Here is a 22,295-nt window from a genome sequence, read left to right as displayed (position 1 = left end):
AGAAAAGTAAACGCATAACAATACGCACATTAAAATTCAGTTCAAGAGAAGTCCGAGTCTGATGTCAGAAGATGTAACCAAAGAAAATAAACAAAATGACAATAATACATAAATAACAACAGACTACTAGCAGTTAACTGACATGCCAGCTCCAGACTTCAATTAAACTGACTGAAAGATTATGATTTCATCATATGAACATCAGGCACAATCCTTCCCGTTAGGGGTTTAGTATCATACCATCATAACATATATGAGAAGAACATAACCCGTGCCATGCCAACAACTGTTTTTAGAATAAATGTGTTTAGTTCCGACGCAAAGACCTTATCAGTGACTCAATATTAACGCCAAAATATGCAATCTTTAATGACTTGACAACAGTATCGTAATTATATCCCTTCTTAATAAGTCTATTCAAAGGTTTTGTAAGTTTCTGAGGTGAATACTGACAAAAATAGTTTGTTCTTATGTTATACTATTACACCACAGACAAAGGTTAAGGTAGGTTTGGTGACTTCCGCCACATTCTGTATGTGCCTGCCGCCCTAAAATTCAGTGGTTGTCCTTTGTTGTCGTGAAACATATTGGTTTTTCGTTCTTTATTTTGTACATAAATTAGGCCGTTAGTTTTCTAGTTTGGATTGTTTACATTTCTCATTTCGAAGATTTTTATGGCTTCATGACTTTAAAGTATGGGCTCATTATTGAAAGCTTTAAGTTGACATATAGTTTTTAATTTCCGTGTCGTTTGGTCTCTTGTGAAGAGGTTGTCTCATTTTCAATCATATACTACATCTTCTTTTTTTATAAATAGAATTTTGTTGAAATTTGACAAACTCAACTGAATTTCAACCACATTCTAGCCTAAGAAACGTAGCGCACGGCTAAACAAGCTGATTATTCAAATTGGATATGCTATAAGAGCCAATACCATACGCCAGAAAACCATGAAATATTTTAAAATAAATCGTTCAAAATTGACAAATTATGGTTCATCATCTTGAACCTTGACATAAAATAAAAGAATTTATCGCTTAAAATTTGTTTCAAAATCGTATCTATTTCTAGTAACAGATTTGCATAATTCTGTAAATTCACAATGAAACCATTCTAACATCCAACCAGTTCATAAGGCCTTTTAAGAAAGACAAAGAAGAAGTTTTTAAATGGAGTAGTTAAGTTTTAAGAATAATGTCAGATGAAACCTATCCATTTTACTATGTTATATAATCCATACAAATCTTTTTGTTGACGTATGCTGTATGGTGTTTTTTTTTGTATACCCGAAACGAATGGAAATTGGTCAGTTTTATAAACTTTCTTGTCTTGCAAATAATCATTTAAACAGGAAAAACAACAGTCTAATCCATATATAAAAAACTAGAAACAAAAAACACCTATAAATTACATTTACAAACGACAACGACTGAACATACATGGCCGTAGTGACGTTGTTAACTTGTTACCATGCGTAACGTTTGTACCATACTGCCTAGGTTACGCCAGTCTCACTATAGCTGAAACTCGTTGGTTTGTTTGATTATCAATCACTCACCAGTTTTAGCGTAAAAAGCAGGAAGAAATTGTTTCAAAGTGAGTATACACAACACTATTATATGTATGTGATAAAGAAGCTTGGTTGTTTTGTTTAGTTAAAAAGTAAAATAGCAAAAATACTGAACGAAAAATTAAAAAAGATTTTTTTTTAATTTTTTTTACAAGAAATGGCAAAATCAAAAGCTCAAGGTGTTTAGGTATTTTCTTTTATTTATTTTAATAACACTATACATTTTAGCAACATCATTTTTTTCGAACACACAAATTTTTATATTATGTATACAATTTTTTTTATAAAACATATGTTCTAACAAAAATCATACCTTTTTTATGTTTCCAGATGATTGTATTTGCAATGCAGATCTTTGTCGGTGCTATTGAGATGTTTAACTGGTTCAATAAAGGTAAGATTTCTAGCGGGTTATTATTAAAAATGTGCACTCGCGATACAAGTTATTAAAGTCCGCACCTTATCAACATTTAAAACAGACTTTTTAACTATTTGTTTAACATTATTTTGCAGAACCTGTCGTTGATGCGAACAATAACAAAGAAGAGGTACAAACAAACCCTATTAGTATTCCTAGGCCAGAAATTCCACATAGTAGCAGATCAGAACCTATAATGAGGTCAAATAACACTGAAGGATCTCCAAAGACCGATGATAAAGCTCCCAAGACCTATGATAAATCACCAAAGACCGATGATAAATCACCAAAGACCGATGATAAATCTCCAAAGACCGATGATAAATCACCAAAGACCGATGATAAATCACCAAAGACCGATGATAAATCTCCAAAGACCGATGATAAATCACCAAAGACCGATGATAAATCACCAAAGACCGATGATAAATCTCCAAAGACCGATGATAAATCACCAAAGACCGAATCTCCCAAGACCGATAATAAAACAAACAGCAAAAATGGCTTCGGTGGAATGAAGAAAGGATTTTTACTTTAAATTTTAGGTAGGAGAAGGAGAAGGATATGTGTTGGATATTTATATATTTACTGGATTGTTGATCTTTCAAGATACAGCTGATATGATTCACATAATTCCTCCGTCGAGGACATTAACTAAATCACATTATGTCATTAATTTTTTTTTTTTTTTTTTTATTTCTAAATGTTAACATACACTTTAAGAAGAAAAATGTATGTAAATTCGTCATACATTCTGTTTACAAGAGCGTTAATCATCAACATGCATATCTTATGAATTAATATGGACATCAGGTTCTATATAGTCTCAAGACAAATGAAAAATATGCCCATACCACATTAAATGATAATCTTAGTATTACAAATTAAACAAAGATTTTCTTATTATGATCTCGGAATATCTCGCTAGCTAACATTAAGTTTAGATAATTTTGAGTTTTCATTGATTTTAGATTAAAAAGGCACAATCTCCTTTTTGTGTGAATAAATCGAAATTATTTAGGATAATCCTGGTAAATCCATAAAACTAGATACACGACAAGAAATGGAAATTTTTAACTACCTTGACTGGCTATACAGCCCTTGCACAGTCGACTAAATACATGACCTTATTTTCTTCTGCTTATATAGGTTCCAAGGCATTTGAAGAAGCTGCAAACATTATATAGGAAGAAACAAGAACCTCAATGCCAGCTACAGTAAAGTTTAACGGTTACAATAGACTGGTGCTATTAAATATATTTCATCCAGACAATAGAACAGAGATGCACAGATATCAATGACGTAGTACCAGAATAAAATTGAGAATGGAAACAGAACACTGTAGAAGATAATTTTCTTATTATGTACATATGTTGAAATCAATTAAAGAATTTTTTTTATGAATTATTCTTTTATTTATTTATACGCTACATTTTCCTACTTCCTTATATATTAATCTTTCATATGTACAAAACAATGTTTCAAATGTGGGAAGGGTTGGAACCCCGCCACATTATGTATGTATGTGTCTTTCCCAAGTCAGGTGATATGTTACAAATTTGTTTTTCGTTTATGTTTGTGTACATTGATAAGGAGTTAGTTTTCTCGTTTGAATTGTTTTACATTTAATGTGATTTAGGGGCCACCTATAGGCGACTATTCGATATGGACTTTGCTTATTGTTGAAGCCTGTACGGTGAATTACTATATCTGTTGATTTCTTGTCATTTGGGCTCTTGTGAAGAGTTGTCTCGTTGGCAATCATACCGCATATTCTTTTTTTATATTCAAATGAAAATGCTATCAAGTAAGATCTTAATGTTGTCTTGATATGTATTTACATTTATTTCATTGATTACTACATAGCTATACAAATGTATATATTGCAATTTAGCTATAAGCTACAATTATGATAGTCTGGATCCTGGTGATACTTATATTTTGGCATGACACAAAAATATGTTTCTGAAACCTCAAACAAGTGAGAGGTTTAGCTAGCAATAAAACCAGGTTTAATCCACCATTTTCTACATATGAAAACTCTTTGTACCAAGTCAGGATTATGACAGTTGATATCCATTCGTTTGATGTGTTTGAGCTTTTGATTTTGGCATTTGAATTTTCCTCAGATTCAATTATTTTTGTAAATTTACTTATTTCTAAGGACAGCAAAATTGTAACGCATGAATTTGGAAAAGTGATAAAAAATTGGGCAATGGATTGAAACAAAACAAAAAAAAAACTCACAAACATGCACCGACTAAACCAATGTTATAGAAATTGACGAACATACATTTATTTGTGAACATTTCTAGAAGGAACAACAATAAAACACTTTTGAATTAATTGTTGGGCTATGTTTTTGTTCTTGGCACTCAGTATATACTTGGTTCGTTCCTACAGATATTTCTCTAACCATACTTGAAAAACAGTTAAATTTCTTTTTTGCTTCATCATTTTATAATACAAGTTGCACGTTTACAACTACCCTTGAACTGATGACGAATCTTATCTATGTTGTATGTTATGTATTATTATTTCATTATTTGTACCAATGTGTATACAAAATTATGGTTCTAAAGAATAGAATAGAATTGTCTTGTCTTGTCGAATCGGTTATCTAAGAATGTGCGTTTGATATGTTATATTGAATTTCGTACACGTAGGTTGCACAATAAATATACGTTTAAAAAAAGAACGTACACACAACTATAATTCATAATTTCTCAAAATGTAACCTTCTTGTTCAAAACAAGGATTTCAGTTTAAGCAGTTTATGATGAAACATCCTTCATATGGATACATACATATTTTTTTTTTATTATTACCACAAGGGTTGTTAATAATTTCTACAAAGCAAACATCTGTTTCTTTCTGCTTGTTAAAAAGAAGCAATGTGTTTTATGAATGTTTGTTAAATATTTTATTTTACAGCACACAATGGACATTTTGTGTTAGTTTCGATTATTTTGTCCGAGATCTCTGTTGCGTCACCTTCGGGAGGTTTCGTGATGAGTTCTTGGTTCCTATCGAATCTGTTATCTGGTTTCTTCCTCCTAAAAGGAAATGTTGCATGATTTATAACAACTAACTTTCTTTGAAAAAGGATTTTCAATATCGCAGATAAAAGAAACTTGTTCGGTCACATTACGGCTAACCATTAATATCCACATACTTTATTCACAACAAAAAAAAACCAACATAATGAAAGGAACAGAGAATGACATTCAAAACAGTTATATTATAATGCATATATAGGTAGAGGTGAAGTATTCATATGTTTTTACCTCTCCGATAAATTTTAAGAACATGAAATGGTCATCATATATCAACCGGATCCAGGAGGGGTTGCCCCCCGTTTTCGTGGTAAAAAAAATAAATGGTTTATTATAGAAGGTATTACTGAAGCATGACTGGAGCTGTCCAGCCTCCACCCTCCCCTTGTGAAAGAAGTTCTGGATCCGCCACTGATAAATCAGACAGTGTATCATTCTATATATAAGTATTTATAATAATGTATATATGATGGAAAGGAGTAGGTTCGGTAAGGACCGATTTTGGCCTCAACTGTCAGTTTCATTTGACGAAAGATTTTGACCACTTTTTAAACACTTAAGTGTCTATTTCATTTGATTCAATTAATTTATGTGAAAGAGTTTAACATATTTAGTCATTTAAAACGCTCCGATTCAAGCTCAAATATGAAAAATCTACCAAATATGCCAAAAAAAAATCACTTTTCTGATGGTTTTTGTCAAAAATGAAAGTGGCCACATTGGTGTTCATCCTAAACCTTTAAGGGCATACGATACAGTTACAGGGAAGGTAATGACGTTGCTAACGTAATTTGTTATTTTCGCGACGTCAAACGGTGACATATCGGGAAAAAGATGCATTTTTCGACTGATTTTTATCATTCAAACTGATTTAATTTGAAAACGAGTTCATGGACCCCTATTTTTCAAATCGGCATTTTGTTTTATTTTGCCGGGAGAATATGTGACCCAAATTTTATAAAACTGTAAATAGAGGATTTTTTTTAATTTTGATAAACAAGCAGTAAAAAATGACGTTTTTTCCTCAATTCATGAACATTTGATAAATATGAGTTATTTCTGAATAAAAAATTGCATATTTTTTTAAGATATTTATAAAATACAGAAATTACGGATTATTTAACAAAAAACAATTTGTGTTTATCTTTTATAACAAAAAAGTTATGTCTTTCTTTTGAAAAAGAAATTACGGCCACAAATCTGAATTTCGAGCAAATATACAAAATTTCGACCTCATTTTACTTAAAAAGTAGCACATGAAGGTATATTTTTTATTGCATATTTGATTTAATCAGGTAAAAAATAGCCTACATGCAAATTTTCATGAACTTGTAAATACAGGATCAAAACTGTATCGTATGCCCTTAAATATGTTATGCATTATCATCAAATACAACTTACATTTTAATATTTTGGATGAACACGAATGCGGCCACTTTCGTTTTACACGAAAACCGTCTAAAATTTAACAAAAATGCAAGAATTGTGAAGATTTCAGTAATTTAGCATGACTTAATGGTGCTAGTACCCAATTTATATGCATTGTATTGTCAAAAACAGCCCATATTTATGTAGCAGAAGCATTCTACTATCCAATAAATAGCTAAAAGTTTGAACAATTTTGTAAAACTGCTATATTTGGGGGCCAAAAAGGGGTCTTAATGGACCTACTCCTTTTAAGAGCAAATCTTACTTCTCATGTTGTATCTGTACTTCTTTGAACTAGGAATCTATATTAAATAAAAAAAAACAAGATGATTTATTTCACTTGCTGCTATTCGAGTATACTTGTATATATATAATATGATAACGCTGGACTGTTTTAATAAAAATTCTTTTTTAGTGTCGTATAACTCTAAAATTCTTTAATTCCTCTTTAAAAGTATCATTGTGTGTCGTATAATTCTTCAGTCACAAATTCAATTTAAAAATGAAGATGTCGTATGAATACCAAAGAGACATTTTTACATTGTTTTCGTACGTTTAACATTTATTTTCACCCTTTTCGTTGCAGAAACCACAGGTATGTGCCTGTCTTATTAATATAAGTCAGGAGACTGTAAATTCAGTGGTTGTCGTTTGTTTATGTGTTACATATTTGTTTTCTCGTTTGAATTGTTTTACATTGTCTTATCGGGGCCTTTTATAGCTGACTATGCGGTATGGGCTTTGTTTATTGTTGAAGGCCGTACGGTGACCTATAGTTGTTAATTTCTGTGTCATTTTGGTCTTTTGTGGATAGTTGTCTCATTGGCGATCATACCACATCTTCTTTTTTATATGTAAAAAAATCTTATTTTTATTTTTTAAGTTTTCAAATATGACTTTTTAAAGTACATAATGTATATGTTATCAATTTGTGAAAATGTATGAAATGTTGTTTTAACATTTGTTCACAAATAGTTTGTGTCTGCTTACACATATAAACCAGTGAGAATTATTCATTTAAGATATGGAAGGTGGATACATACCCATATAAACCAGGGAGAGGTATTCATTTTATATCTGGAAGGTGGATACGTCGTACTTCTCCAGTCCGTCATAAATGTGTTTTCGCCATTATGATCTAGAACATTTGACATGCTGTGAGATTGTCGTCTTTGTTGCATAGAACGTAGGTGACTATCACACAGGTTACTTTCTGGGGGAAAAAATCAATGTATATACTAATATTTGTTCGGCATACACTGTTGTGTTTGTTTAAACAAAAGGCCTATGTCAATAAAACACAAATTATCTGTCTAGTGTGCATCCAAGATATTCAAATTGTAAAGTTGATTGGTTTACTTGTAATGTTGAAGTAAACCATTCAAGATCATGATATTGTAGAATATCTGTGTCACAGGTTCCAATTGTCGTATCAACACTCATCTCATATTTTCGTCGATTGTGAAATCACTGAACAAGATTCATCCTCGATTAATCACCAAACTTGTTCTTACTAAGCGTCACACTACTTGTGCAACTTGTGGTGCAGGATCTGCCTTTTTTCGAAGCATCTGAGATCATACACATTTTGTGTTGATCAGTCTCTAGTTTCTCTATGTCTATTCTTTCGTTAACTTGCTTAGCTTTTTGTCGTCTTTCATTTTTTGCAACTCCTTTTCCGTCTTTTTTTTTCCGCGATTAAAAAAGACCTGGAACATGCTCAAATAGAACTATTTTTGCACGATTTTTTATGTCAAGTTTTAAAGATAAAAGAATAACAAATAACAAATATTTTTTTTGAAATAACTAGCGGTAAATTATTTCAACTTAATGTAAATACAACGGGTCACGTTTGTTTTTTCCTGTGTGTTTTTCCTATTGAATAAAATAATAAATGATACCTTTCCAAGGCGTCGTGTCGCTATCTTCATCTGTTTCAACTACATCTGAAGATATTTCAAAAATGTCATTCTGTGTACTTGTTCTGTGCGTCTGGAAAAAGAGATAACTCATATAATAATCAGAAAATATATCCACCCATTGCATCACAGTGAATAAAGGGATATTTTTTTTTCTGAGACAAGTGCTTGTGACCATCCTCCAGAACTTGTGAACACCCGATGTTCAGTACTTCAGTACTTTGATTAGTGTCTAATGACACTAAGAAATCTGTATGCTGTTTACTTTTTGGTAGCTGCTATGTGGTAGTTGAACATACTCTATTTGCTTTCAATATGTTTTTGTTCTTGTGTTCATGGTATTGTTCTTAATGTTCTATTTTTTTTTATAAACTCACCGATTTATTATCGAATTCTAAATTATCGAAATATTGGTACGTGAGACTCTCGTCACTTTTGGTGACATTAATTCCGCAGCAACCATAGGCTCCGAAAAACAGTGACTTCACCTTCAGTGGCATTTATGCTGCAATAAAATAAAGGCAGTCTTTTTTTTATAAAAATGTAATCGATAGACAGGAATGACTAAATAACCACGTTTTAACTCAAATTTCTTGTTTTATCTTGTATACAATCAAGTGTAAGTAACAAAATCAGGGAATATAACTCGTAATAGATGCTTGTTTATTGTTGGATATCGTATTTTAATCTATGACGACACGTTTGTGTCATTTAGTTGCTGTCACCTTTTGTTTATTTAGAAATTACCAAATCTATATGATATCTTTTCTCTAAACAAGCATATATTTAAAGGAGGATTTTCAAAATCCAGAGATGAGATCAGTAAATTTGTTGCGTTATAAGCACTAGTCTCATAAAAAAAAAATGACTTATAAACGCAAAAAAAGCATGCGACCGTAGCAACAAGGTGTATCTCATGTGAATATTAAAAGGCAGGCATCAAAAACAAAAAAATCTGATTCTCACAAATCCATCTCCCAACTTATAATAAATTCTAGAGGGTAACTAAAATAAAATCAACTTATCAAATGATCGTCGGACGTCCACTTAATTAAATGACATTTGTTTTGCATAGATGACAATATCAGATCTATTTGCACTTCGTATAATTTGGTGCAGGATTAAACATACCTGTATTATTGCGTTTTTACATATTCCGCTTGTTCAGTGAATTTCTTAGAATCTTCAGTATTATGTTACGCTTTCAACGGGTTAGCTCTACGTAGCACCAGCCTAGGGTAGTATGAATATTCATGATAATTATAAAGCAACGCGAGATACGAGATCACGTCATTGGCGCGTTAATTATCTGAAAGAACTCTCAGCAAGCGGAACAAAAAAATGTTCAGAAGCTCCTAAGATAACGGGCATATATCACTGGAACAAAGACGATATGAAAATTAGATAATAAGCGATTTGAATACTGAATTAGCTTATATATTGTACAGAGACAGCAATTATTATTGGCATTCAAAAGACGATTTAAAAAAGGGGGGAGTTTCACACAACGAAATATGACTATGCATTCGATGGCTACGCTTTTTGTTAATATGAAAATATACAGAAGAGCTATATTACACCAGCGACAGTAACTATGCGGAAAGGGGGGGGGGGGGGGGGTATATAAGTATATTTAATAAGTATAGTCCCTTTATAGACCACCAAATTTTCCTCACTAGAGGGGGTGGGGGCAAACCAACCTGTTCCCCCCTAAATCTGTTTTAGAGACACATATACACTTGTATCTTTGTCCCTTAGCCTAACTCAGTAACTGATTAGACCAATAAATATGATGTCTAGAAAGGCTTTTTTGTCATAATTATCTAGACTACTACCACTTATGATCCCACCATAAACATATGGCCAAAGGGGTTGGGGGGCTAGTGTGCTTGTTTCATCTTGTGCACAGTTACATGCTTTGGTACATGTACATGTATGTATACAGACATCTGGCTGGTGTAAACCACACAGTCTGACACCCCATTCATATACATTTATTGTACATTTATTTTTGTATGTAAGGATCCATATGTATATTTAGCTGCCTACTCAAATTCTTTTATTGTTCTGATGTGGGTTTTTTTCTTTAAATCTGATAAACACAAAGAGTGAAAACCCTCTGACACCTGTGAAGACGGGAAGTATCTTTATTAATAATTTAAATATACTTATATACATGCTCTTAAAAGGAAAATTTACAAATGATATTTTTTGTTCAAAGTAAGCTGATCACTTTTTGTTTAGTTTTAAGTAAAAACTAGGAGTAAGGGAATTCTGACAATTTAAAAAAAAATCAATCTAATGTCAAATATATTGATTTCACTAGTCCACTTATCCATGTTAAATAAAAACAAAAAGGTAAAGTGCAAGGAGTACATGTATTTATTTTTCTGCATTTCTCGTTTCAGCAACTGCTGTACCTTTCCAGTTACTTATTATGTGTTGTGTATTTATTTACAATGGACTATAACACTTTTGAGTGACTGGACAGGTTGATTATTTTCATCTATAGGAAAAGATACTGGAGGGATTGGTAATAGTTTAAGACAGCTGCAATTGAAGGTAAACAAATTCAGGTGATCATATTAGCCTTAAAAGTCATATAATTAGCCCAGGCTAGGGGTCATCAGACAAAGACATCAGTTATATCAAAAGCCTAGGGTAGTGGTCAATTATAAGGAATCACCAGTTATCAAAATCAATAATGGTCTAGGGTAGTCAATTATCTGAAATGATTAGGTAACAAAGCCATGTCACTAGCCTAGGGTAGTGCCCATTATTCAGGATTCACTAGTTAGTCATATCACTACTAACCTAGGGTAGTGCCAAATTATCAGGAATCACCAGCTGTGTCACTAGCCTAGGTTAGTGGTCAATTATCTTGAATGATCAGTCAACAAAGTCATGTCACTAGCCAGGATAGTGGTCAATTATAAGGAATCACCAGTTATCAAAGTCATGTCACTAGCATTGGGTAGTGGTCAATTATCTTGAATGATCAGTTAACATAGTCATGTCACTAGCCTAGAGAAGTGGACCATTATCTATAGTGATCAGTTAACAAATCCATGTCACTAGCCTAGGGTAGTTGTCAATTATCTGGAGTGATCAGTCAACAAAGCCATGTCACTAGCCTAGGGTAGTGGTCAATTATCTGCAGTGATCAGTCAACAAAGCCATGTCACTAGCCTAGGATAGTGGTCAACTATCTGGAGTGACCAGTCAACAAAGTCATTTCACTAGCATTGGGTAGTGGTCAATTATCTTGAATGATCAGTTAACAAATTCATGTCACTAGCCTAGGGAAGTGGTCAATTATCAGGAATCGCCAGTAAACAAAGCCATGTCACTAGCATTGGTTAGTGGTCAATTATCTTGAATGATCAGTTAACAAAGTCGTGTCACTAGCCTAGGGAAGTGGTCAATTATCTGGAGTGATCAGTCAACAAAGCCATGTCACTAGCTTAGGGAAGTGGTCAAATATCTGGAGTGATCAGTCAACAAAGTCATGTCACTAGCCTAGTGAAGTGGTCAATTATCTGAAGTGATCAACTAACAAAGTCATGTCACAACCTTAGGGTAGTGGTCAATTATCTAGAGTGATCAGTCAACAAAGCCTAGGGTAGTGGTCAACTATCTGGAGTGATCAGTCAACAAAGTCATGTCACTAGCATTGGGTAGTGGTCAATTATCTTGAATGATCAGTCAACAAAGTCATGTCACAAACCTAGGGAAGTGGTCAATCATCTGGAGTGATCAGTCAACAAAGTCATGTCACTAGCCTAGGGTAGTGGTCAATTATCTGGAGTGATCAGTTAACAAATCCATGTCACTAGCCTAGGGTAGTTGTCAGTTATCTGGAGTGATCAGTCAACAAAGCCATGTCACTAGCCTAGGGTAGTGGTCAACTATCTGGAGTGACCAGTCAACAAAGTCATTTCACTAGCATTGTGTAGTGGTCAATTATCTAGAGTGATAGGTTAACAAAGCCATGTCACTAGCCTAGGGAAGTGGTCAATTATCTGGAGTGATCAGTCAACAAAGCCATGTCAATAGCCTAGGGAAATGGTCAATTATCTGGAGTGATCAGTCAACAAAGCCATGTCACTAGCCTAGGGAAGTGGTCAAATATCTGGAGTGATCAGTCAACAAAGTCATGTCACTAGCCTAGGGTTGTGGTCAATTATCTGGAGTGATCAACTAACAAAGTCATGTCGCAACCTTAGGGTAGTGGTCAATTATCTAGAGTGATCAGTCAACAAAGCCTAGGGTAGTGGTCAACTATCTGGAATGATCAGTCAACAAAGAAATGTCACTAGCATTGGGTAGTGGTCAATTATCTTGAATGATCAGTTAACATAGTCATGTCACTAGCCTAGGGAAGTGGTCAATTATCTGGAGTGATCAGTCAACAAAGCCATGTCACTAGCCTAGGGAAGTGGTCAATTATCTGGAGTGATCAGTCCACAAAGTCATGTCACTAGCATTGGGTAGTGGTCAATTATCTTGAATGATCAGTTAACATAGTCATGTTACTAGCCTAGGGAAGTGGTCATTTATCTGGAGTGATCAGTCAACAATTTCATGTCACTAGCCTAGGGTAGTGGTCAATTATCAGGAATCACCATTAAAGAAAGCCATGTCACTAGCTAGTAGCTTAGGATAGTGGTCAATTATCTGGAGTGATCAGTCAACAAAGTCGTGTCACTAGCCTAGGGTAATGGTCAATTATCAAGAGTGATCAGTCAACAAATTCATGTCACTAGCCTAGGGTAGTGGTCAATTATCTGGAGTGATCAGTCAACAAAGCCATTTGACTAGCCTAGGGGAGTGGTCAATTATCTTGAGTGATCAGTCAACAAAGCCATATCACTAGCCTAGGGTAGTGGTCAACTATCTGGAGTGATCGGTCAACAAAATCATGTCACTAGCCTTGGGAAGTGGTCAATTATCTGGAGTGATCAGTCAACAAAGTCATGTCACTAGCCTAAGGTAGTGGTCAACTATCAGGAATCACCAGTAAACAAAGCCATGTCACTAGCTAGTAGCTTAGGATAATGGTCAATTATCTCGAGTGATCAGTCAACAAAGCCATGTCACAAGCCTAGGGTAGTGGTCAACTATCTGGAGTGATCAGTCAACAAAGTCATGTCACTAGCCTAGGGTAGTGGTCAATTATCTTGAATGATCAGTTAACATAGTCATGTCACTAGCCTAGGGAAGTGGTCAATTGTCTGGAGTGATCAGTCAACAAATTCATGTCACTAGACTAGGGTAGTGGTCAATTATCAGGAATCACCAAAAACAAAGCCATTTCACTAGCAAGTAGCCTAGGGTAGTGCCCAATTATCAGGAATCACCAGTCAACAAAGTCTTTTCACTAGCATTGGTTAGTGGTCAACAAAATCATGTCTTTAGCCTTGGGTAGTGGTCAATTATCTTGAATGATAAGTTAACAAAGTCATGTCACTAGCCTAGGGTAGTGGTCAATTATCTGGTCTGACCAGTTAACAAAGTCATGTCACTAGCCTAGGGTAGTGGTCAATTATCTTGAATGATCAGTTAACATAGTCATGTCACTAGCCTAGGGAAGTGGTCAATTATCTGGAGTAAACAGTCAACAAATTCATGTAACTAGCCTAGGATAGTGGTCAATTATCAGGAATCACCAATAAACAAAGCCATTTCACTAGCCAGTAGCCTAGGGTAGTGCCCAATTATCAGGAATCACCAGTGAACAAAGTCTTTTCACTAGCATTGGTTAGTGGTCAACAAAATCATGTCTTTAGCCTTGGGTAGTGGTCAATTTTCTTGAATGATAAGTTAACAAAGTCATGTCACTAGCCTAGGGTAGTGGTCAATTATCTGGTCTGACCAGTTAACAAAGTCATGTCACTAGCCTAGGGTAGTGGTCAATTATCAGGGATCACCAGTTAACAATTTCGTGTCAATTATCAGTAATCTGCAGTTATCAAAGTCTTGTCACTAGCCTATAGTAGTGGTCAATTGTCAGGAGTGATCAATTACCAAAGTCATGTAACTAGCCTAGGGTATTGGTCAATTATCTGAAATTAGCAGTTTACAAAGTCATGTCACTAGCCTAGAGTACCGGGTAGTGGTCAATTATCAGGGATCACCAGTTAACATTTTCGTGTCACTAGGCTAGGGTATTGGTCAATAATCAGGAATCACCCCTTAACACAGCCATGTCACTAGCCTAGGGTAGTGGTCAACTATAAGGAATCGCCAGTTAAAAAAAACATGTCACTAGCCTAGGGTAGTTGTCAATTGTCATCAGTGATCATTTAACAAAGTCATATCGCTTACGGCTAGCCTTGGGTAGTGGTCGATTACCTGAAATGATCATTTAACAAAGTCTTGTTACTAGCCTATAGCTAGGGTATTGGTCTATTATCAGGAATTACAAGTTAACGAAGTCATGTCACCACCCTAGGGTAGTGATCAGTTACCAAACGTAGTTCTACCATTTTAGTACAAGCAGACATGATGACATTCATGTATAATAAGCCAGTTTGAAATCCAGTTAACCTTGTTGAATAATGATTAATCTTTTTTTTAGAAACTACGTACTTGAGTTGTTTGAATGCTGTCCATTGAACCTGTACACTACATCTCCTTGGCTAAAGCTAAGAAAAAAATATTACAATTTCCTCACTAGTATTTCTTTTTTAATTATTTTAAAACAACATTTTTTTTCATAATTAGGATAATGATACATTACTGACAACACTCCTATGCTAGTGATATATTATTGACACCCCTATGCTAGTGATATATAATTAACAAACCTAGGCTAGTGACATATTACTGACAACACCTGTAGGCATGTGATATAATATTGACAACCCTAGGCTAGTGACACATTACTGACAACACCCCTAGGCTTGTGATATATTATTGACAACCCTAGGCTAGTGACACATTACTGACAACACCCCTAGGCTTGTGATATATTATTGAAAACCTTAGGCCTGTGACACATTACTGACAATACCCATAGGCTTGTTACACATTACTGACAACATCCTTAGGCTAGTGATTTATTATTTACACCCATAGGCTTTTGACGTGTACAGACAATATCCTTCGGCTTGTCACACATTACTGACACCCCTATGCTAGTGATATATAATTGAAAAACCTAGGGTAGTGACACATTACTTGCGTCACACCTAGGCTGGTGACACTTTACTGACAAACCCCAGGCTGGTGACACATTATTGACAACACCCATAGACTTGTGACACATTACTGACAACACCACTAGGCTGTTGACACATAACTGACAACATTTCCAGAATGGTGACACATCACGGACAACACTTCTTGACTAGTGACACATTACTGACAGCACCACTAGGCTAGTGACACAATACTGGCGTCACACTTAGGCTGGTGACACATTGTTGACAACAGCCATAGACTAGTGATATAAATTATCAAACCTAGGCTAGTAACGCATTACTGACAACACTACCAAGCTAGTAACACTGACACATATCTAACAACACCCCTATGCTGGTGCATGAGTGAAAACACCCCTTGTCTAGTTACACATTACTGATAAGACCCCTTAGCTGGTGACACATAAAAGATTACATCACTATGCTCGTGACACATTACTGACAGCACCCTAGGCTAGTGACACATTACAAAAACATCCCTAAGCTAGTGACACATTATTGACAATACCCCTAAGCTTGTTACACATTACTGACAACATCCCTAGGCTAGTGACACATTAGTGACAACACCTCTTGGCTTGTGACACATTACTGACAACACCAACAGGCCAGCGACACATAACTGACAACACCCCTAGGCAGGTGCATGAGTGAAAACATTTCTAGGCTAGCGGCACATTACTGACTACACGCCTCAGCTGGTGACACACTAGTGACTACATCCCTTTGCTCGTGACACCTTAATGACAGCACCCATAGGCTAGTGACACATTACTTACAACACACCTAAGTTATTGACAACACCACTTAGCTAGTGACACATTACTAACAACACCCTAAGCAGGTTAAACATTACTGACAACATCTCTAGGCTAGTGACACATTAGTGACAACACCTCTAGGCTTTTGACACATTACTGACAACATCCCTTGGCTGGTGCATGAGTGAAAACATCCCTAGGCTAGTGACACATTACTGACAACTCCCCTTAGCTGGTGACACACTAGTGACTACATCCCTAGGCTAGTGACACATTACTGACAACACCCCTATGCTGGTGACACATTTATGACAACATCTCTAGGAAAGTGACACATTATTGACAACATCATTCAGCGTGTGACACATTAATGACATTATTCCTAGGCTAGTGAGACATTATTGACAACACCCTTAAGCTGGTGACACATTAATGACAACATTCCTATGCTAGTATTTCATTACTGACAACACCCCTAGGCTAGTGACACATTACTAACAACATCCCTAGGCTAGTGAAAACACCACAGTGATATCTCATTAACAACCGTAGGCTAGCCACGCATTACTGACACTATCCCTAGGTTGGTGATATACTATTGACAACACCAATAGGCTAGTGATATGTTAGTGACAGCCTATGTCAACCATAGGCTAGTGACACACCACTGATAACTTCCGTAGACTAGTTATATGACATATTACTGACAACTACCGTTTGCTAATGATACGACAAGTTTCTGACAACTACCCTAGACTAGTACATGAGTGAAAACATTTCTAGGCTAGTGTCACATTACTGACAACACCCCTCAGCTGGTGACACACTAGTGACTACATCCCTTTGCTCGTGACACATACTGACCGCACCCCTAGGCTAATGACACATTACTTACAACATCCCTAAGTTAGTGACAACACCACTTACCTAGTGATCACTCCTATCAATTGACCACTTCTATAGGCTAGTGACAAGACTCTGATAACTGCAGATTACTGACAATAGACACGAAATTGTTAACTGGTGATCCCTGATAATTGACCACTACCCTAGGCTAGTGACATGACTTTGTTAACTGATCATTCAAGATAATTGACCACTACCCTAGGCTACAGATATGATTTTAGTGACTGATCACTCCAGATAATTGACCACTAACCTATGCTTGTGACATGACTTTGTTAACTGATCATTTAAGATAATTGACCACTAACCAATGCTAGTGAAATGACTTTGTTCACTGGTGATTCCTGATAATTGGGCACTACCCTAGCCTACTGGCTAGTGACATGGCTTTGTTTACTGGTGATGCCTGATAATTGTCCACTTCCCTAGGCTAGTGACATGACTCTGTTGACTGATCATTCAAGATAAATGACCACTGCCCTAGGCTAGTGACATGAATTTGTTGACTGATCACTCCAAATAATTGACCACTTCCCAAGGCTTGTGACATTACTTTGTTGACTGATCACTCCAGATAATTGACCACTTCCCTAGGCTAGTGACATGACTTTGTCAACTAATCACTCCAGATAATTGACCACTACATTAGGCTAGTGACAACAGTTTGTTGACTGATTACTCCAGATATTTGACCACTTCCCTAGGCTAGTGACATGGATTTGTTGACTGATCACTCCAGATAATTGACCACTTCCCTAGGCTAGTGACATGACTTTGTTAACTGATCATTCAAGATAATTGACCACTAACCAATGCTAGTGACATGACTTTGTTTACTGGTGATTCCTGATAATTGACCACTTCCCTAGGCTAGTGACATGACTGTTGACTGATCATTCAAGATAATTGAACACTGCCCTAGGCTAGTGACATGAATTTGTTAACTGATCATTCTTAATAATTGACCACTAACCAATGCTAGTGAAATGACTTTGTTGACTGGTCACTCCAGATAGTTGACCACTACCCTAGGCTAGTGACATGGCTTTGGTAACCTATCACTCCAGATAATTGAACACTGCCCTAGGCTAGTGACATGAATTTGTTAACTGATCATTCTTAATAATTGACCACTAACCAATGCTAGTGAACTGACTTTGTTGACTGGTCACTCCAGATAGTTGACCACTACCCTAGGCTAGTGACATGGCTTTGTTAACCTATCACTCTAGATAATTGACCACTACCCAATGCTAGTGAAATGACTTTGTTGACTGGTCACTCCAGAGAGTTGACCACTACCCTAGGCTAGTGACATGGCTTTGTTGACTGATCACTCCAGATAATTGACAACTACCCTAGGCTTGTGACATGGATTTGTTAACTGATCACTCTAGATAATTGACCACTACCCTAGGCTAGTGACATGACTTTGTTGACTAATCACTCCAGATAATTGACCACTACCCTAGGCTAGTGACATGACTTTGTTGACTGATCACTCCAGATGATTGACCACTTCCCTAGGCTTGTGACATGACTTTGTTGACTGATCACTCCCGATAATTGACCACTACCCTAGGCTAGTGACATGATTTTGTTGACTGATCACTCCAGATAATTGACCAATTCCCTAGGCTAGTGACATGACTTTGTGGACTGATCACTCAAGATAATTGACCACTTCCCTAGGCTAGTGACATGGCTTTGTTGACTGATCACTCCAGATAATTGACCACTTCCCTAGGCTAGTGACATGACTATGTTAACTGATCATTCAAGATAATTGACCACTACCCAATGCTAGTGACATGACTTTGTTGACTGATCACTCCAGATAGTTGACCACTACCCTAGGCTTTGTTGACTGATCACTCTAGATAATTGACCACTACCCTAATGTTGTGACATGACTTTGTTAGTTGATCACTCCAGATAATTGAACACAACCCTAGGCTAGTGACATGACTTTGTTGACTGATCACTCCAGATATTTGACCACTTCCCTAAGCTAGTGACATGGCTTTGTTGACTGATCACTCCAGATAATTGACCACTTCCCTAAGCTAGTGACACGACTTTGTTAACTGATCATTCAAGATAATTGACCACTAACCAATGCTAGTGACATGGCTTTGTTTACTGGCGATTCCTGATAATTGACCACTTCCCTAGGCTAGTGACATGAATTTGTTAACTGATCATTCAAGATAATTGACCACTACCCAATGCTAGTGAAATGACTTTGTTGACTGGTCACTCCAGATAGTTGACCACTACCCTAGGCTAGTGACATGGCTTTGTTGACTGGTCACTGCAGATAATTGACCACTACCCTAGGCTAGTGACATGGCTTTGTTGACTGATCACTTCAGATAATTGACAACTACCCTAGGCTAGTGACATGGATTTGTTAACTGATCACTATAGATAATGGTCCACTTCTCTAGGCTAGTGACATGACTATGTTAACTGATCATTCAAGATAATTGACCACTACCCAATGCTAGTGACATGACTTTGATAACTGGTGATTCCTTATAATTGACCACTATCCTGGCTAGTGACATGACTGTGTTGACTGATCATTCAAGATAATTGACCACTACCCAATGCTAGTGACATGACTTTGATAACTGGTGATTCCTTATAATTGACCACTATCCTGGCTAGTGACATGACTTTGTTGACTGATCATTCAAGATAATTGACCACTAACCTAGGCTAGTGACATGACTTTGTTCACAGCTGGTGATTCCTGATAATTTGGCACTACCCTAGGTTAGAAGTGATATGACTAACTAGTGAATCCTGAATAATGGGCACTACCCTAGGCTAGTGACATGGCTTTGTTACCTAATCATTTCAGATAATTGACTATCCTAGACCATTATTGATTTTGATAACCGGTGATTCCTTATAATTGACCACTACCCTAGGCTTTTGATATAACTGATGTCTGATGACCCCTAGCCTTGGCTAATTATATGACTTTTAAGGCTAATATGATCACCTGAATTTGTGTACCTTCAATTGCAGCTGTCTTAAACTATTACCAATCCCTCCAGTATCTTTTCCTATAGATGAAAATAATCAACCTGTCCAGTCACTCAAAAGTGTTATAGTCCATTGTAAATAAATACACAACACATAATAAGTAACTGGAAAGGTACAGCAGTTGCTGAAACGAGAAATGCAGAAAAATAAATACATGTACTCCTTGCACTTTACCTTTTTGTTTTTATTTAACATGGATAAGTGGACTAGTGAAATCAATATATTTGACATTAGATTGATTTTTTTTTAAATTGTCAGAATTCCCTTACTCCTAGTTTTTACTTAAAACTAAACAAAAAGTGATCAGCTTACTTTGAACAAAAAATATCATTTGTAAATTTTCCTTTTAAGAGCATGTATATAAGTATTATTTAAATTATTAATAAAGATACTTCCTGTCTTCACAGGTGTCAGAGAGTTTTCACTCTTTGTGTTTATCAGATTTAAAGAAAAAAAACCACATCAGAACAATAAAAGAATTTGAGTAGGCAGCTAAATTTACATATGGATCCTTACATACAAAAATAAATGTACAATAAATGTATATGAATGGGGTGTCAGACTGTGTGGTTTACACCAGCCAGATGTCTGTATACATACATGTACATGTACCAAAGCATGTAACTGTGCACAAGATGAAACAAGCACACTAGCCCCCCAACCCCTTTGGCCATATGTTTATGGTGGGATCATAAGTGGTAGTAGTCTAGATAATTATGACAAAAAAGCCTTTCTAGACATCATATTTATTGGTCTAATCAGTTACTGAGTTAGGCTAAGGTTTAGTTTTAGATTAAGTTTGTTCTGAGACAAAGATACAAGTGTATATGTGTCTCTAAAACAGATTTAGGGGGTAACAGGTTGGTTTGCCCCCACCCCCTCTAGTGAGGAAAATTTGGTGGTCTATAAAGGGAATCATCCAGGCATGACTGTAGCATAGGGACTGGACTACAGATCAGACATATAGCCAATAAATCTTCTGCATAAGGGGAAGTTTTTTTTCAAATGGATGTGGACGATTGACCAGGACTGGAGCAACCCCCCCCCCTTTCCGCATAGTTACTGTCGCTGGTGTAATATAGCTCTTCTGTATATTTTCATATTAACAAAAAGAGTAGCCATCGAATGCATAGTCATATTTCGTTGTGTGAAACTCCCCCCTTTTTTAAATCGTCTTTTGAATGCCAATAATAATTGCTGTCTCTGTACAATATCTAAGCTAATTCAGTATTCAAATCGCTTATTATCTAATTTTCATATCGTCTTTGTTCCAGTGATATATGCCCGTTATCTTAGGAGCTTCTTAACATTTTTTTGTTTTGTTTACCGCTTGCTGAGAGTTCTTTCAGATAATTAACGCGCCAATGACGTGATCTCGTATCTCGCGTTGCTTTATAATTCTCATGAATATTCATACTACCCTAGGCTGGTGCTACGTAGAGCTAACCCTTTCAACGTCACATCTGATAATGGCGGGACTTTTAACCACACAAATACGAAGGCTTTGAGATATGTCACATTTACATAGCTTTATGCGTTGTTCAATCTTTATAATAAGTGTTTTCTGCACTGCTTTGTCCGACATTTTTTAAGTCAGTGTCTGCGGTGTCTGTATTTCTTTTACTCAATAATATTGATTGCCTCTTATTTTATATATTATTCTTACTATTTACGTAGAACATACAATACTGGTACACTAATGGAAATGAAACGTGGTTAACATCCAGATACTGGCAATACAACTGGAGCGTCGGTGCAGTGGTTAGTGCATCGGACCATTCGGCAATCATCGGTAGAATACGCTACTCTCATTGTTAGATGAGGGTACGGAATCGGCCGAATTGAGACGAATGTGCTTCGGACTACTAACACAAAGGTTTCTGGTTCGATTCCTGTGTGGGATGAAAATTTCAGGGACTGAATATTCGTCTCTCCCTTGACACCATTTGCGAGTATGGTCTTATGGAAACGATGA

General features: G+C 36.0%; 2 protein-coding genes across 2 annotated transcripts; one reads left to right on the top strand and one right to left on the bottom strand.

Moving 5' to 3' along the window:
• The first annotated feature begins 1,499 nt into the window (after positions 1–1,499).
• LOC134713785 (protein 3F-like) lies at positions 1,500–3,296 on the top strand. The gene is made up of 4 exons (XM_063575066.1): positions 1,500–1,596; positions 1,901–1,964; positions 2,084–2,533; positions 3,138–3,296. The coding sequence occupies exons 2-3, from the start codon at positions 1,901–1,903 to the stop codon at positions 2,524–2,526; spliced, it is 507 nt and encodes a 168-aa protein (XP_063431136.1). The 5' UTR covers positions 1,500–1,596; the 3' UTR covers positions 2,527–2,533; positions 3,138–3,296.
• A 1,384-nt stretch (positions 3,297–4,680) lies between these two features.
• LOC134713783 (uncharacterized) lies at positions 4,681–9,601 on the bottom strand. The gene is made up of 6 exons (XM_063575065.1): positions 9,523–9,601; positions 8,769–8,896; positions 8,374–8,464; positions 7,516–7,685; positions 6,738–6,774; positions 4,681–5,044 (listed from the first exon to the last, which is right to left on the bottom strand). Exons 2-6 carry the CDS (start codon positions 8,889–8,891, stop codon positions 4,953–4,955), a joined length of 513 nt encoding a protein of 170 aa, XP_063431135.1. The 5' UTR covers positions 8,892–8,896; positions 9,523–9,601; the 3' UTR covers positions 4,681–4,952.
• Positions 9,602–22,295: the final 12,694 nt, after the last annotated feature.

The sequence above is a fragment of the Mytilus trossulus genome, chromosome 4 (assembly GCF_036588685.1).
Source record: "Mytilus trossulus isolate FHL-02 chromosome 4, PNRI_Mtr1.1.1.hap1, whole genome shotgun sequence".
In the NCBI taxonomy this organism is placed as follows: Eukaryota; Metazoa; Mollusca; class Bivalvia; order Mytilida; family Mytilidae; genus Mytilus; species Mytilus trossulus.
The sequence above is the reverse complement of the archived record's forward strand: the minus strand, read 5'-3'. Positions and strand labels throughout refer to the sequence as shown.

Excerpts from the sequence above, each read along its gene's own strand:
- LOC134713783 (XM_063575065.1), bottom strand. The coding sequence starts at position 8,891 with ATGCCACTGAAGGTGAAGTCACTGTTTTTCGGAGCCTATGGTTGCTGC. Across the intron at positions 7,686-8,373 it reads CGACACGACGCCTTGGAAAG|AAAGTAACCTGTGTGATAGT; the intron begins GTATCATTTATT and ends TTTTTCCCCCAG. Across the intron at positions 5,045-6,737 it reads GTACAGATACAACATGAGAA|GAGGAAGAAACCAGATAACA; the intron begins GTAAGATTTGCT and ends ATTTCCTTTTAG.
- LOC134713785 (XM_063575066.1), top strand. The coding sequence starts at position 1,901 with ATGATTGTATTTGCAATGCAGATCTTTGTCGGTGCTATTGAGATGTTT. Across the intron at positions 1,965-2,083 it reads GTTTAACTGGTTCAATAAAG|AACCTGTCGTTGATGCGAAC; the intron begins GTAAGATTTCTA and ends ATTATTTTGCAG.